Consider the following 18,075-nt stretch of genomic DNA (forward strand, 5'->3'; position numbering starts at 1 on the left):
GTTAAAGTAGCTCATTGAGTTGTAGAATGTCGAGTAAGGTGTGTCTATTTGGTTGTTGAATTCTAACAAATCATGGTGGTTAGGGGAAGTGTTGTAAGACTGAAACACGAATATTCCCGTTTGACACCACACACGGTGGAGAGCCAGGGTAAAGTTAAATTAATGCTTGAAAAATTGAATGAATGTGAAGTAAGCAATAACTAAGAAAAACGAATCGTTAAAAACAAAAATTTATTGTGTCAAGAAAGTGTAAATTATAATGTATGTAGAAAGATACTGATACTTATTCCTTCCAGATGCTGGAAGGAAAGACCAAGATTGATTGATGAAGTCCAGGAAAAGTTGCTGTAAGAAGAAAGTGTAACGACTAACAGAATTTTAATTGTTACATAAGATTTTTTTTGTGTAAACGAGGCTTTCGCCAGTTAGTTCAGAATTAGATAAACTTACAACAGGTCGTTTGTAGGACCTGCTTCCAAGTTTTCCAAATTCTGGCAGCGGCAAATGTAGGGTTTATATTTATTTTAACTAACATTTATTTTAAGTTTAAACTATCTTTCCTGTCAAGCCTTACTTTCCCCTGGAACTGCCAATGCCAGAATATGTAAATTTGAGTAGAACGCGCAAGCATTCAAATTATCAGCGGAAGTAGTATGATTTAAATAGAAGGAAACAAGTTCGGTGAGAGAGTTATTCTTACTTCGCGAGCGCGGAGGTAGAAATCGAGAATTAAAGAACCCCGCGTTGCGGCCTATGTGCTTGGCGGGAAGTAGTTGCAATTGTTCCAGTGAGCTTCAAGTCTGCTGAATTAGCTGCGGTATTTGTAAAACGCGGTGAGTTAGTTATTTTAGAGAGCCTCGTAGTTAGAATCTTGTCTTTATTTTCTTTTCAGGTTATTATTTTATTTTGACTGCCTAGTTGGCAAAGTTTGTAAGCGTCAAGAGGACGCAATTGTAAATTAGTACGTTGAATAAAAAGGGACTTAAACCCTTTATAAGACTCTGTGGTTTATACAAGCTTTCACAGTCACCTCTTGGTTGCGTGCTAGTTAGAGGCGCGCAACGTTATATGTTTATAAAGTATAATTTTAAGTTTTAATATTTTGGCAACATTGATATAAAATTGTAAAAAAGAATGACTTAAAAATGTATGTGGAATTGAGAGAGTTTTTTTTTTTTTTTTTTGTTTTGTTTTGTTATGGTGCGGTAGAATGTGGTAAGATTTCTTATGACTGATTTTCTTTAACATAGTTTTTTTTTCTTTTTCTTTTTTTTTTTTGTACATTGCCATAACGTGTTTTTGTTAGAAGTGGAAGATTCTTTTGAGAATGTTATTTATATGCCAATCTTAAAACCAACAGTATGCAATATTATTATGCTTATTAAATTTTTAATGTCTCTAGGTACCGCTGTTTTTTCGCAGCGCGAGAAACGTACATACATTCATGCAGATTCTTCATTATTTAATTTGTTTAAATACAATGCCGAGCTCAAATATTTGGTGGCAACAGTTTGAAAAGTGAACCGACGCAAAATGCCAAAACGAAATAGCCCTTCTGAGCTAACGCCCTTTGGGCTCAAAAAAGAGTTTCTAGATTTTAACGGTGACCCAAAAAGGATTTGATAAGTTTTTTAACACTCTCGCTATGCTCTCAGTCTTCGCTGCTGCACTCATTCCTATTAGCAGATTTTCTTTATATTTTTATATTTATTATTAAGCATCGTTTTCTTCGCACTCACGACATGTAGAATTAATTGAATGGCAAAATAACAAAACTTTTAAAAGCAGTGTAACAGCATATGTGCATATGCTTAGAAGATGTCGTAATCTACCAGTCTGCAGTTGTACTCACTTTTGCTAACCCTTTTAGTCCAAAGGGGCGTTAGTCCAGATGAGATATTACTCTCGAAATAGCATTTTGCGTTGAATCACTAAATCATATCACTTTTCAGATTGTTTCCACCAAATATTATCTCCCTTTATTATATTTAAAGAAATTAAATAATGTAGAATCTGCATAAATGTACGTATGTTTCTCGCTTTGAGAAAAAAACAACAGTACCTAGAGCCATCAAATTTTAAACACATAGTCCTCCACTCGAATATGAGCACCTGGAAGTCCGAATTTGGAATCTGAAATTTGTTTTAGTGCTTATTTCATATTTTGTAAAACTTTGAGGAATTTTTGATTGACAAACTCAACAATTTCAAAGGAAGCAATGGCAACACTGCTCGGGGGGGGGGGAATTATCTCCAGTGCGTTGGACTATCTATTGGAAATTCTAAAGATATGCTACTTTTAAATAATTTTAGCCCAAAAGCTCGTTTATGTCCAAAACGTATATGTGCGTAAATAATAATAATAATAATAATAAAGCCCCCACTGGGCGTAATATAAAATATTTATACAAATAATATAAGTAATGCAATATGTTTAAAACATTTTTTTTGTCTTTTTAGCTTTTTTATTAAACATCGTTTTCTTCCCACTTAAACAATGCAATAGTAAAATGACAAAAAATTTAAAAGTTGCATATATGTATAGGCTTAGAACAGTTCTCAGTCTACTCTTCTGCTCTTACACTAACTCCTGCTAATATCCCCTTATTTTTTCCCTTCCCTTTTCTTTAGCCCAAAGGGCGTTAGCCCAGAAGGGTTATTAATTTCGTTTTGGCATTTTGAGTCGAAAACTTTAAATGTCCGTTTCATTTTTCAAATTGTTGCCACCAGATATTTATTGTCAAAAAAAATATCTCCAGCACGCGAGACTGTTTATCGGAAATTCTAAAGATATGTTCATTTTAAAATTAATTTGCGATACTGCTGTTGAATTGTATTTTAGGGTTTAAGTGGGAAGAGCATGATATTTAATAAATAATGGTAGCACACAAAACGTTAAAAAATCGACCCTTTGGGCGTAATGTAAAATTTGAAAGCTTTCAGATTAAAAATAATTTTTTTAGCCTAAACGGCTTTAGCTCAGAAGGGTTATTAATTTCGTTTTGGCATTTTGCGTTAAAAACTTTAAATATCGGTTCATTTTTTAAATTGTTACCACGAAATTCGGGCTTCCACGTGCCCATATTCTTGTGGAGGACTACGTTAGTCAAACCTGAATGGCTTTAGGTTCCGCTGATTTTTCACAATGCGAAAAACGCACACAAATTCATGCAAATACTTACTATTTAATTTCTTTAAATACAATATTCGGCAATAATTTTTAGTGGCGACAATTTTGACAAGTGATTTAAATCTTTTAGTTATTTCACGCAAAATGCCGTTCCGAGACTAATAAACCTTCTGGGCTAAAGCCCTTTTGAGCTCAAAAAGATTTCTAATACCATATAATTTTTCATCTGAAATAATTCCGAACTACGTCTTATGTACACTATCGTTTGCTTCAAAACTAAGATCTAATAATGATACTGAAATTCTGTAGAATATGTAGATTGCAGGCCTTTAACCTGCTTTTACTTTAATTTTACTCAAACAATGCCGTTCTTTTTAATTTATCATATTTTCTTCCTCGTACCATTTCATGCTTAAAAACGAAATATGGGGAAAGTGTCATGGAGATTTTACAAGTGACATTCTTTTTATAATCAGAACTTTTTAATTCGAAGTTTTGTAATTGAAAATACAGAGAACTTAAGACAACCATCCCGGTTCCAAATGATTTTAGTCTTCAACAGAGTTAATATTCAAGGATGATGAGTGTTTATACTTTCAAAAATAATTGCTACTTTTAAGATGCTCGTTGTAGGGATGGTGGTCATGAAAAGAGGGTTTTTACTATATTTGTCAAAGTTAATATTTAAGGAAACAAAGTTAAGTTGCTTTTTTCGAGCGGCCTTTATCTATATTTTCACGAAGCAGATGCTTTGAGATTTTGTCATTTTTTATGTTCTAAGCCGACTGAAGTTAAATATCTAAACTTTACAGACGACATCATAAACAATAAGTCAATGACGGTGGCAGTAAAAAATACTTATTTTCTCAGAAGAATAAACTGTGAAATGCATGCGAATATTGTTAAAAGAAAAATAAAATCAATCAATTTCTTGACTTAAAACCAGGGTATTTTCCAGTTTGATAAACGTTCAAATTTTTTTTTCATGGAATTTCCAAAGATTTATTTTCTTCGCCGAAGAAAATACCATATATAAAAATAAACGACTTAAACACTTATTAAGTAAAAACTCCTTCCATTTAAAATAATTTCTACTAAAATTTATTGCACTTAATTTACACAAAACATACTAGTACTGAAGTAAACACAAAGAGGACAAATTAAAGATAAATTTAACTGTCATTATTTTTACCAAAAGTTACTTGCGTGGCCAGCTGCCTAAAAAGGTTATTAAGAAAAGAATTAAAGGTAATGATTTTAAGGAGTGCAGCTAGTAATTAATAATAATATACAGATGATATATTGTCTTTAGTTTTTATATCTCTTAGTTTTTTAATCAATAATAAATAAATTATTCTTGGTTCTTTTAAATTTAATTCAACAGCAATATTACAAAATAATTTAAAAAGAGCATATCTTTAGAATGTCCGACACACAGTCTCTCGCGCTGGAGATCAAAATATGTTTTTTCTCCCCGTTCAGTGTTGCCATTGCTCGCTTTGAAATCGTTGAGTTTGTTAACAAAAAATTCGTTAAAGTTTCACAAAATTTGAAATAGGTAATAAAACAAATTCCAGATTCCAAAGTAGAACTTATAGATGCCCATATTCGAATGGAGGATTACTTTATTCAAAATTTGATGTCTCTAGGTACCGTTGTTTTTTCACAGTGCTAGAAGCATACATACGTTCATGTAGATTCTTTATTATTTAATTTCTTTAAGTATCATGCAGAGCTCCAATAATTGGTGGCAACAGTTTGAAAAGTGAAACGCCATTTATAGTAACCCGAGGCAAAATGCGAAACGAAATTATTAGCTCTTCTGGGCAAATTGTCCCTTTAGGCTAATAAATTAAAATCAAATTCAAATTCTGTCTTCAAGATGCACATGTTCAAGTTGAGGACTACATGCGCTCAAAATTTGGTCTTCAAGATTCTGCCATTTTTTTTTTTTTTACGGCGAGAGGAATACACATACATACAGATTCTTCATTATTTGATAATAAAGATAGAGAAGAAGACCGAATTCAGTGGTCTGACACACAGAAGCGATTTTTTCAGGAAAGAGCTACGAGGGTAAGTTGAAAAATAAGTTTCCCATGTCGACTGTGGTCAGAGTTGTGTATGAAAGTCAAAACATAGAATGAGACATTAAAGATATGACATACCTTTATTTTTCCACATAAGTACCAAGTACATTGAGACATTTGTCATATCGCTTGATAAGCTTCAAAAAGCCCTCCAGGAAAAAATCAGGGCTTTGCATATGGAAGAAGCGTTGAACGGCTTGTTTCACTTCAGTATTGCTTCCAAAGCGCCTTCCCCCGAGATTTTTCTTCAATGCCGGAAACAGATGGAAGTCGCTTGGTGCGAGATCAGGACTGTATGGTGGATGGTGTAGGCGCTCCCAACCAAGAGTTGCAATATGGTTTTGCGTTGCCGTCGCCGAATGTGGTCTGGCATTGTCATCCAACAGCAGAACGCCAGATGTGAGAAGGCCAGGCCGCTTTTTCCGAATCGCCTCTTTCAATTTCGACAGGGTGTTACAGTAGCGCGTAGCATTCATGGTTCCAACCTCCAAAAAGTGATCTCGCACCAAGCGACTTCCATCTGTTTCCGGCTTTGAAGAAAAATCTCGGGGGAAGGCGCTTTGGAAGCAATACTGAAGTGAAACAATCCGTTCAACGCTTCTTCCATATGCAAAGCCCTGATTTTTTCTTGGAGGACTTTTTGAAACTTATCAAGCGATATGAGAAATGTCTCAACGTACTCGTACGAGAATAATAAAATAAAGGTATGTCATATCTTTAATGTCTCATTCTATTTTTTGACTTTCATACACAACTCTGACCACAGTCGACAGGGGAAACTTATTCAACTTACCAACGTAGTATTTATATAAAGTTGCACTTTTTATTTCATAGAAAGATACTTGTGTTTTTGGAGTGCTCCATTTTACTAATCTATAAGAATATCTTAAATTTATTTCATTTATATACACAATTTTATGAAATGCGGGCAGAATACATTTCGTTTACTTAGGTATTAAAATTCACAGCCCCAAAATTCATATATTAATTCTTATTTAATAAATGAAGCTTAGAATTTTTATTAATAATCGTGAAACTGTTGTTTTAGAGAGCCTAGAATTGTATTTATTCATTTAAATTTTAAAAATCAATTGCATTTTCTAATTCAGTTATACAACTTTTACATAATATGTCTTATATTAATAAATAGATATAAACTGAACTCACTGACCAGTTATTTAATTTCCTGTAATTTAAATAATTGTGTTTGCAACGAAAGGATTCACTATGCATAAAGTTTCTTGCTTAAGTTGGTATGAAATAATTCTATATATTCTTAAAACAAAATACATAAGAATTTTAATTATCTACATGCTTAAATAAAAGATGCAGTATTATTTCATAAGCGTCTGAAATAATGAGTGTTAAAAATTAAGAATCAGGAACATTTCAAGTTATTTATATAAATAACTTGAAAAGTTTGAAATATTATTTTATCACTTTCATTTAGCTCGGTAGATGGCAGCATATACTACTCTACAATCTAGTTTTTGTTTTGCATTGCGCGATCAAGTTAGTACGTTTCTTTCAGACGAATCAGACAAGACCAGACTAAGATTAATCGTCATATTGTGAGAACATATTTAAGAATTCTTTCGGATATCTGTATCTTAGAAACAAAACATGAAACTGAAGTAATAACCTAATCTTATTCAGTCTGACGTACCTGGTCGTAGTCTGAAAACGACGGGATCTGGAAAATAAACAATGCCGAAGGTGATGTGCACTGAAAACTTAATTCCTCTCGTTCGTTCTAAACCAGAGATCTGGGATCACAGTCATACGCATTATACCAGTAAAGATGTCAAACTTCAGGCGTGGATGTACATCGCCAATAAACTGAACTCAACACGTAAGTTTAAAAATTCAATCCCTTCTTTACCTTACCTGTAACGTTACCGCACATCGCGTGTCGGACATGCAGTCGGACGGTACCATATGAGGAACTTCGAGGGGCAAACGGTAGAAAATGCTAGCTTTTGTTGTAAATCCAAAAACTGATTATTTTTGTGACGGCAACTATTTAAACCAAAACTTAATTTCATCTTTGAATATATACTTGGTTGTCTGCAATAAAAAAATTGCATGCTTTGGTGGTCATAATTTGTTTTTTCACTTTTTAAGAAGTTTATTTGTAATTTTTTGGCAAGAAATGCAGTCAACTTCCTTTTACCCGAGAACGGATAAACTAGGTTGCGAATAAATCTGATGTCTTCTGAGTTTTTGTTTATTGTGGAACGATGGAAAAATTCCTATAACAAACCATCAGAATAAAACAAATTTTCTATACAAAATACAAAACATGCATCCATGACAGGAGTGATATCAATTTAAGAATTGTTTTTGATCAGAATTTAATTTAATAGCACATGATCTGGCATATCTAAACATTAGAAAAGCATCCTTTAAAATAAATTTCTAAATCGCAAAAATAAATAAATTGTCTCCCATTCTTTGCTAACGAAATACAAGAGTAATAAAGCAAAAACATTGTTTTTTGTGTTCTTAAGTATGTTCTTGTGCTAATCAATTCTTGGTTCATTTAAATGCTGATTTAATTTATATAATTTGATGAGCTTATTTTCAAAATCATACTGCTCAAAAATACAAGTAAACTGTTAACAGTATTTTCATGTTAATTATATAGGTTATTCCTCTTTCTTTTTTCGTGGATAACAGACTTGTTTTTATCCCGAATAATCGGGAATTAGTTTGGTTATTCAGTTTCATATTTTGCACTTGAAACGCCTTAGCTGCAGACTAGATTCGGAGCCTCTTTCTTAATGCATTGATTTACAGTATTTGGTTTATTGATAATGGCAAAGCATGCGTAATTTAAAGTATTCAAAATTGTTAGAAAAGCAGCAATTTAAAAAAAAAAAAGTATTAGCGTGAACCTCCTTGTCACGGCCATTTTCCTAAGAAGACCATCCTTGAAAGTGATTAGTAAGTTTGAGAATACAAATGAACATCGCCGTCGCAGATGGCCTTTTTAAGACAATCGCTTACGCTGAAAACAGAAAACATGTGAAAGTGTGGGTGCAAGTATTTGGTTTTCATATAAGGGTTTATTATTTGCATGTAAAAAGCTGAAAAAAATTGAAAAGAAATTTTTTCGGCTTCCGGAGCTGTATAAGGCCACTTCCAATATTTGTGTGTTAATTCGTCGATGTATATATTTACTGTTTTATATATTTCAGAGCAACTGGCCATTTACTATTATTGATTTGCTTATTTAGTTTATATTTTATATGTGATTTGTAGAAAGTAGGAAAAAAATCTGATTTTATGAATGGGAATGAATAAATTGCCTGACTTCATGAATAAATGCCTGACTTTGTGCATGAATGCAAATTAAAAATTCAAAGAACCATTTTTCAGAAATTAAATTAAAAACCCAAAGAAATATTTTTCAGAAATGTTTGATTTTGAGGTTTAAAATTTCAACTACAGATTAATTCACGTGAAGCAATTCCTACTTTGAAAGAACACTACATGTGAAGCAATTCCTACTTTGAGTTGAAAACATGTAAACATGTTCTTATATCCTCCCTCCACCCAACTTAACTTTTTTGAGATCGAGGTAAACTGAAGTACAAGCTTATTTTGCATAGGCGTGCAGTAACTTAATTAATCATGCTTCGAATGCGATGGACCTAAAAATGCAAAAAGTATCAAAATCCTTCATTCTAAGTTTCGAATGAAATATTTAACATATTTTTGATAATACAGTATAATTCAAATTATCCAGATCGCTTTTATATTTTTATAGGCCATATAAAATTAAGCCCATTGTTAATATATTTATTTGAGAATTTCTTTTATTTACTTAAATGTTATAAAAGAGTATTGAAGTGTAGTGCATATTTTAATGGTATTAAATTCATGATTGATAAACGTAAAATCTTTGGTAAATATGTAGCCAGTAAACAGTAATAGAAAAGCAGTTCGTTATCCATACAGACGCACAGTTTTTTGTTTATGCCTTGATCATTGCTATAAAAAGGTTAAGTAAACGTGGTGACTTAATGTGAAGTATCTCTTCTTGCAAGGAATCGTTCCTTACGATATGCAACGTACCTGCAATTAGAAACAACGCGACGTACGCGAAGGCTTAAACATTTTGTATACATCGCATTGTTTTGCACTACCTTGATTATAAAATGCAGTGAGTATGTATGCGTGTGTATATGTATACATTATATATGTATGTATATATCATATGCAAAACCATAAAATAGGAAATGCGTTGTGAAGAACTTGCAGATATGGTTGAATTAATAATATTACTTTTTAGAGAAGTTGAGATAACATTTCTAAGTGAACATAAATAGCTGGGCGCTATAGCGCCTGTTTTTGGAGAATTAAATCGCTATCATTTAAAAAATGTAATTTTGAAGACAATCTAAGATGGAGGCCTCTTTGGGGGGGGGGGAATTGGTTTGCGATTTTCACTTTCACTTCCGAATTAACTCCATCACATCGTTGTGAATCGGGGAATGCCCAAATTAAATGGGAAAATTAAGGAAGTACTGCAAATTAAACTTTGCCTTATGTGTTCTTATGCTAAAAACAAATTTAGAAGTACTGATGTAGGAACTCTGAGAGGTAGAAACGTAACAATGGTTGATGGCCGTAGCACGTCGAATTTACAGAACGCAGTAGATCCATACTGAAGAGGAAGAATTCCGATTGCTAAAATGTTGAATCCGTAATGATTAGGAGATTTGACAGCCGAGTAAGATTAAATTAAATTTTTTATTTCAGTTGACATTTGTGGCCACAATTTACTTGGCACTCTTTTCGTGCCTATTCAAGAACATTTACATTTTTTTTTAATACTTCTGCGATAAGAAGAGAGCACAGCGAAATACCGTCCAACCAGCACCGAAGTTCAAGCTAAAGTTCGTATTTATTCAGTATGGAAGATCGCCAAGAGGAATGTTTTGATTTAGGTCAGAAAGGTTTCATTTCTCAAAATTTTGAGTTTAGGTTTCGAATTACCAACGTCAGAGTTGCGCTGGCTGTACTAGATTGATCTAGAAATGACGCAATCCAGACAGGTTATTACAATTTTTAGAATAGAGAGAAAGAATTAAGGGATTACCCCCGTTAGTTTAAATTATAATTTTGATTTATATATTTTTTATCTTATATAGTATATATATATAAGTAAAGATTAAAAAAATATCTTTACAAAATTCATCTATAATTTTATATCACGAATAATATAAGCGTAGGCGTCCAGATAACGGAATCCATTACTCGAATTGCATCGCCAAAAATATGAGCTGTTACTTTTATAAATTATACGCTGTTCTGCGGAACGCGGAAAAAACTGGTGAAGTATTCATTATCACCAAATATTTTCTCAGCTTATTTCTTGAAATAATGTTTCAGTAATTTAAAAGTGATAATAATGATGAAAACAAAAATTTAGCCCGCTTTTCTAATTTCGATTTACGTTATTTTTCAACGCATACTTTTGATGTTAAAGTTGAAAAACCATTAATGGACACTGCATTTTAGCGGACTCGAAGTAGATCAATATCTTTCTCATTTAGTGGGCATTTCCCGATAACGAATAAAAAGCTTTGACCCCGTGACTGTCTGGTAGCGGGAACTGCATATGTATTTACTTCTGCTGTTAACTACCGAAAATAGTTTACATGGACTATCCGGAAAAAAGCTGTTATCCGCAATGGTTCGGGTAAGCAGCAGCTCGATTCGGTTTTACCGAATATCATAAATTCGTTAGCCAGAATAAAATTGTTTATAGATGCACAGATATACTTTAATAAATTCTAAAAAACTGGTTAAATCCAATTGCCTGAATGTACCGTTTTGCTTTTCATGATCAATAAATCGTTGACTTGTGTGAAGGAAAATATATATATATCACTTTCAGTTGACGTTGTAACTACTGTTTGCGTATCTTGGACATGAGATTAAATCAATTTTTGTTTTCATCTCTTTCAGAATCAGCTCTCTATCTGTTGCCTTGCTTCATTTATGCCAGTGGGTCCGCAACTTCTCCGCTTATTTTAATCGATGTTCAAAAACTTGATATCGGCATTTTCGTCGATAAGCTTTTTCACATTTTCCAAACTATTGTTCACGATAACTGAACCGGCATGGTTTGCAAAAAGACAAAGTCTCTTGAGACAATTTTTGGTCATAGTATATCACATCTTCGTTAAAGGCGGTAAAAATGACTCAATGTTACTTTATTTAATTCTATGCCCAAGTCAGATTTGTTAATTCTATACCTTTTTCACAAGTAATTTTTATGAGAATATTTCAAACATTTAATGATTCCTTACTCCCTGACTGCAGTATAAGTGTTAACAAAAAATTCCAGCTTTCTAGATGAATTTTTATTCTTCCGTTTTTCCCACAGATTATCAGATGTATCTTTTATTTCGTTATGCAAAATTCAAAATACAGTGTTGTTTCTGTATATGTATTTTTCAAGCTGTTCCATACTTGCACCAAACCATTCTGCACTAGTTTTCTAATTTCATTTTTCTTTTCAGTGTCATCGACTTTCTCATATAACAGCGTACCAGTAACAAGAAATTGCACTCTTCTGATTCTTATAATATGCAAACCATTTTAATACAACTGCTTTGCCATAGCGAAAGATATATTTCTTCAAAATTTTGCATATCGATTGTCGCCTTTTCAACATGCTTTATTTTCCTTTCAAAACGGTAGATGATAGGAGAAGTGCAATCTTCAATATCTCTGATAAGATCGACTTTTTATTGTAAACTGAAAATATTTAATATCCTCTTCGACATTTTAATGCACAACTTCCGAAGCGTAAAGCTCTACTAGTGGCCGAGTAGTTAAGACCTCTGAATACAGGCAATACGAATCCAAGCGAATAAGCTACTTGCTTGAATGGTTTTCTCATAAAGCCAGGTTACGAGCTAGCTTTCTTTATAAAGCCCTCCATGAATGACTTGTCCTTAGGCAGACGTTTCTTGAGTGGCTTTACAATTTTAAATAACCTAACTTAACCATCAAAGTGTGACGGTTAACGTTAAAATACAATTTATGTGGTAGCCAGAATTCGTTTCCATTCGAATTGGTAAGATTGTAATATGAATAAAAGAAGTACTTCCTCAAAAACAAAGCAGGCCCCAATCTATCAGAATATTTACAGTCACTTCCTTTTTATCTACAGTCAATTTTTAGAGCATCGCAGATTTCTGAAAGGGCATGTGAAAAAGCTGAGCTCCATATTTGCAGTTTTTAGGAAACTTACGATGTCGATCGACTTTGGACATCATAAGGAACATCACAACGGTACTCAAAATTGCCGGCACCTATACGTAAGTCGACCATTGGTCGAAGAGCTAGAAAATTCATAAGGGTGTCTGCGCATAATGATGCCCCCACTGTTATGCAAATCTTCCTTGAAACAAAAAAATCTTTATAAAATTGTTGGCACTTGTCGGCATTGTCGTGCAAATAAAGTTTTAATTTGCTACTCTGATTAATAAAGCAAAGGAAAGCGTTGCTACGGAATAAAGATGGATTTTTTTTTTAAAATAGAGGCTAATCTGTTAAAGGTATGGTCACTTTTATGAGGGTTTCCGTCTTTTCGAACAATTGTTGACTTGCGTATGGGTGCCAATATCCTTATGACGTTATATCGTTATGAAGGCATCCCATAATCAGGAATTGTACATCATTCAAAACTTGATTGAAATGTGTATTCAATTTATCAGTCTTCGGATATATGTATTTCTGTATGTGGGTGTAACAATGCAGTTTAGTGTTGATATGAAAAATTCTCTTCTCCTTCTTAGCTGATTTGGCAAAGTCGAGATGGACGAACCTCCGAGACTTATTCCGTCGTGAACTAAAGAAGAGCTTAAAGATGGCTCAAGAGACTGGAGATCCGAGCGCATACATACCGAAATGGAAGCACTTCAAAAGCATGATGTTTCTTAAAGAATATATGGTTAAGGATGACAATAGTGTGTCTCGATCTGTAGTAGAGGATTCCTTTTCTATGTATCCTCAAACCATTTTAGGTAAGGCTCAAAATTAGGATGAAAAATTTAATACATAATGGAATAATTAATTTTAGTGTCTAAAAAGTTTTAGAATTTTACCTGAGTTTTTTGAATTCATTGAGATTTTTCTGGTCCTCTTTTGGCTGTTCCGGTTTTTAATGCAATAAATGTGAATTTTATAAAAGTGAATTCTAATTTCTGTAAGACACATTTAAAACAATTTCACTTTATTTGTTGATAAAATCCAATGCTCCAACATTATCATGTTTTCTTTCTCTTTAAATGTACGAGATGTGAATCTTGTACATTTAAATTCTAAAACAGTCTCCAAAGTATTTAAAATTCTAGTACATTTATTTGTCAATTACAAATACACCTTTAACAATGACTTAAATTCACATATATATTTTTTTCTAAAGTGCGTTTGATTGCCTCTCTATTATACATTCATTAGAAAAAGTTTAAAACTATATATATCTGAGTTTTCTGAAATTTTTTTATGGTGGTGTGGGGGAGAGGAATTGTCATATTTTTGATGAAGCTTATTTTAAAGACTTTTTGAAACTTTTAATGTTAAGTCGCTATAATATTTTAAGTTATCATTTTTGAAGTTGCATAGTTGAGAAATTATTTAAGAAGGAATAAACTAATCCTTATTAACTATCTATAATCCAATTCGAAATAAAGGAAAAAGTAATTAATTAATAATTAAAGGCTAATGAATTGCCCTTAGAGGCAGGTGTGATTTTCGAACAGTTAATTCGATGTTCTGATCATGAACCATAAAAACGCAATGGAATATTTTAAATCCTTCGAATTCGTAAATTTTCATTTGGATCTATCTCTCCCCCATTGCAACTTTAAACAAATTCAAAAAAATTCTTGAATAGGTTGTAGCCATTAGGTTATTTTGATAAGGAAGACGTGAAAAATGAGCAGTGCCCTTGGAGGGACTCGAAAAATACTCTCTTAATTCATAAAGCAAATCATCTACACAGTGGCGTAGGCGGAGTTGTTGTCACCCGGGCGATCTTTGAGTTTTTACCTCAGGGGCGGTACCTGAATTTGTCGCTCCTCTCGATATACAAGCAGACAGCTAAAAAATATAAAACGGCATATGGAGAAATAAATTATTTTTGAAGCAAACTTAAATTTCAGTATTTTGAAATTGTGTTACTGATTTGCTTATTTTTTGTTCGCAAAATTGTCAGTTACATTTTAGAGGTCTACTACATTTCTGCAGTTGCTATTATGTAGATAGTATAGAAAGATTTCCTAGATGGGAAACATACTTAAATATTTCTTAAATGATTTTTTTTAATTAGAAAACTTTTCTCACAACTAGCAACACATGTAGCAATCGCGAGGAGAATTCGTAGCATGAGTACAATATTTTTAACTTTGTTCTGGAGATTGTATTTTAGAAAAAATGCAAAAGTTCGAAAGGATTATCCTTCAGCGTCCCTGCTTCATTTCTCCTAACAATAACGCAAACGAATATCTGAAATATTTCTGTTTTAACGAGGAATTCTTCCTTGCTATTGTCAATAATTAGTTGATGTTCGTATTTTTCCTTAAAACGTTTTGACAGAATACAGAAGATATAACAAGACTATGTAGCCACTGAAGTCTCGTAGTTCTTTGATTATTTTATCTAGTGTAAAAACTACTTTTCTTCTCCAGGTAATTACGTATGGAAATTCAGAATCCCGTAATTCTTCACCTGTTTCGACGATCTATGTGACTCACTCTATAAAATAACATTTTATGCTTAAATGCTGCTCCCGAAAATGTACCGCCCATGCGTACCGCGCTCTTGGCCGTTTTTAGCTACATCACTGCGTCTACGTGTCTTCCGTGATTAGTAGGAACTCGTAGATCATAATGCTGTATCTTAAATCATATTCCAGATTACAGTATGTCGCAGATCATGTTACAGATTATAATGGTTATCGTAGATAATATCCCAGAATATATGTGCTTGAAATTATACATTAAACGAGTTTTCCTCAAACTTCTCGCCTTATAATCTATAGAAGTTATGTCAAGCACATTATTATTCTTTTTTTTTGGGGAGGGGGTTAATCCATGGTCGGGAATCCCTTTTCTCTTAAGTTTTATAATTTAAAAAATGGGATGGTTCATAGCTTTTGAATAAACATTTTAATACATCAGATTATAAAGGGTAATGAAAACGTTTAAATATAGCTTAGCAGACAGATTTGGATTTCCTTATAATTGAAATTTATTTAAGTTTATTTTGTTAAAAGAATTTTATTTATTTCCTACAAATGTAAAAATATCGTATATTTTAATATAATTCAAACGAAACTTTTATTTTTCTTTCTTATTAACCGAATTTTTCTATAGACTGTAATACAATAAGCAATTTACATATTAGCACACTTTGGGGCTATTATGTAACATGGGATTTAGACTAAAATACAATAAGCAATAGCACATGATATGCATACAATGCACAGCGAAAATTGCTACGCACACAATACATAGCAAAAATAATCTAAAAAGCATAATGCTAAGCCTAAATAAATTTTTCATTGAAATTTCAAATTTGACATAACATTACATTTTCGAAATGTAAGCCCTCTGTGATAATCTTTCTGAGCCTTTGATCAATTTCATTATCTTCAAATTTATAAAAAACAATCAAGTGACAAATAACAAATTTTTAGATTTAATATTCGAAAAGAACTTTCAGATCAAGACTGCTTATAAAAATATTTAATAGTTACTATTGATCTAAAAAACACTTAACGATGAGTAATATATATATATATATATATATATATATATATTTTTTTTTACATCTTTGCCTATAATACTTTTTTCTCCTTTCAGAGGATGGAGAAAATGTTGAAGACAGTTTTTATGTCGAGGATGTGTCGACACGGAGTTCTACGCCAAGCCACATGGAGATGCCTATCCTGCCAGAACAATCTACTGTTAAGAGGAGTAATGAAGATTATTCCTATTTGAACGAAAGACAGAGTAAGAAACACGTATGGAACACTGGACAGAACATTGGTAGTGGATATTTCGATTATTCCACCAGAGACATTGCCGATGTAGACGAAGATTACCACTTCGTTATGAGTATCTTGCCATCAGTTCGTCGCATCCGAATGGACAGGAAAACGTCTTTCAAAATGAAAGTTCTGCAACTCATAGCTGAGGAGGAAAACCTTGATTCAACGTGACGTCAACTAATATTTTATTATCTAAAGGTATTTGCTTACTTCAAGAATTTTAATAAAAAATAATATCTTGATTCAAGATACATCACAAATTAGTCCTGTATACCGTATATCGTATGTGTGGACTTTTGTTTCACTGTTGTGTTTCAAGAACATGAAGCTGCAAAAGATACGCGCTGATTGTGACCAACCATAACTGATGTTGTATATTAAACAAAGAAACGTACAAAGTAACTAAGCTACTACGCAAACAAAATCACGTCATCAGAAAAGGCTGAAGAAGAAAGAAACCACGTGATTTGAAAAACAGTTGTGCTTAACGATATTTAGAACGTTTATCAAGGAAGCACCATTGGGGGTTTCCCATAATAATTACGTTTCATGTTTTTCAGCCTGTTTTGAAGCATTAACATGCTGTAATGTTTCGCATCAACTTTGTTTTCGACCTATTAAAAAGGTTAAAACTGTATATTATAAACTATTGAAGAATCTTTCACGAAAGGTGTTGTCTTCTTCTTACGCTGTACAGCCAATTTCCGACCAAGGCTGTCTTAGTCAGCTTCCGCCATCTTGACCCATCTAACGCCACAGTCCTCCACCTATTGACACCAACGTGTACTTTTCTACATTGTCTAGCCATCTCATCGGTAGCCTTCCTGTCCTTCTGTATTCCTCAGGCTTTTAGAATGTCAGTTTCTTCACTGGGTTTTCATCACCATATCTGTATATATGGCCTAGCCATTTTAATTCAGAAGCTATAATAACTTTTATAATGCTTGATTCTCTAAATTTTTGCTGCAGATCAAAATTGCGTACGACATTCACTTCCATACAACACTATAGGTCTTACTAAGGACTTGTACAACTGTATTTTAGTTTTACTGCTTAAATAATTTGATTCAAACTGGTTTCGTAATCCGTAATAGCATCTGTCAGCAATGTTGATTCTACAAAAGTTGTTCATATACCTAATTTTGTTTTAACGCGATATATACGTTCATGAAGAATATGTCTAAAAAAATCATGTAAAAAAGGCATTGTATCTATGGAAGAAAAGAAAATTGGTTCCAGATTTTAAAAAAATCAGCAAAATATTCGTTTTAAGCTTATTATTTTATGTCAACAATATACACATGCCACAGTATGTAATAAAAATGTATTAAAATAAATTTCCATTTAAAATGAAAAAATCAATTATGAACAAAGAAAAATTTGTTTTATACATAACAAGATTTTATTCATTTTCACCTTCTGACCACTCCGTTTGAAATTTCATTCAAACTATTTTATAAATTTTCAATATATTCATGAAAGCTCTTCTGCACAATTTGTACTAAATAAAGTTTAAGGAATTACTGCTTGTTACCTCCTGATAATTTTAAATATTTATTCTATTTGACACGAATAAGTATTTAAAAAATATTTAAGCAATTTTTTGTTATTACTGATAAAAAATTTTTACAGTTTATTACGTTTATTTATATTTAAATACTTATATTATTCGATAAAAAATTTAATATCTTTAATATCAAATTATTATATATTATATTTTATAATGTGTAATGATGTATTGATTTTTAGGCGTTGAAAAAGCGTGATAATTTTCCTTA

General features: G+C 32.4%; 1 protein-coding gene across 1 annotated transcript; it reads left to right on the forward strand.

Annotated features, from left to right (window-relative positions):
- Positions 1-6,728: 6,728 nt before the first annotated feature.
- Positions 6,729-17,774, forward strand: LOC118196425 (uncharacterized). Its single transcript, XM_035367879.2, has 3 exons — positions 6,729-7,072; positions 13,041-13,268; positions 16,110-17,774. The coding sequence occupies exons 1-3, from the start codon at positions 6,928-6,930 to the stop codon at positions 16,466-16,468; spliced, it is 732 nt and encodes a 243-aa protein (XP_035223770.1). The 5' UTR covers positions 6,729-6,927; the 3' UTR covers positions 16,469-17,774.
- The last annotated feature ends 301 nt before the right edge of the window (positions 17,775-18,075 follow it).

Source organism: Stegodyphus dumicola, chromosome 4 (assembly GCF_044657685.1).
Source record: "Stegodyphus dumicola isolate Sdum_Otavi_A_Nest chromosome 4, ASM4465768v1".
Taxonomy (NCBI): domain Eukaryota; kingdom Metazoa; phylum Arthropoda; class Arachnida; order Araneae; family Eresidae; genus Stegodyphus; species Stegodyphus dumicola.

Excerpts from the sequence above, each read along its gene's own strand:
- LOC118196425 (XM_035367879.2), top strand. The coding sequence starts at position 6,928 with ATGCCGAAGGTGATGTGCACTGAAAACTTAATTCCTCTCGTTCGTTCT. Across the intron at positions 7,073-13,040 it reads CAATAAACTGAACTCAACAC|CTGATTTGGCAAAGTCGAGA; the intron begins GTAAGTTTAAAA and ends TCTCCTTCTTAG. Across the intron at positions 13,269-16,109 it reads GTATCCTCAAACCATTTTAG|AGGATGGAGAAAATGTTGAA; the intron begins GTAAGGCTCAAA and ends TTCTCCTTTCAG.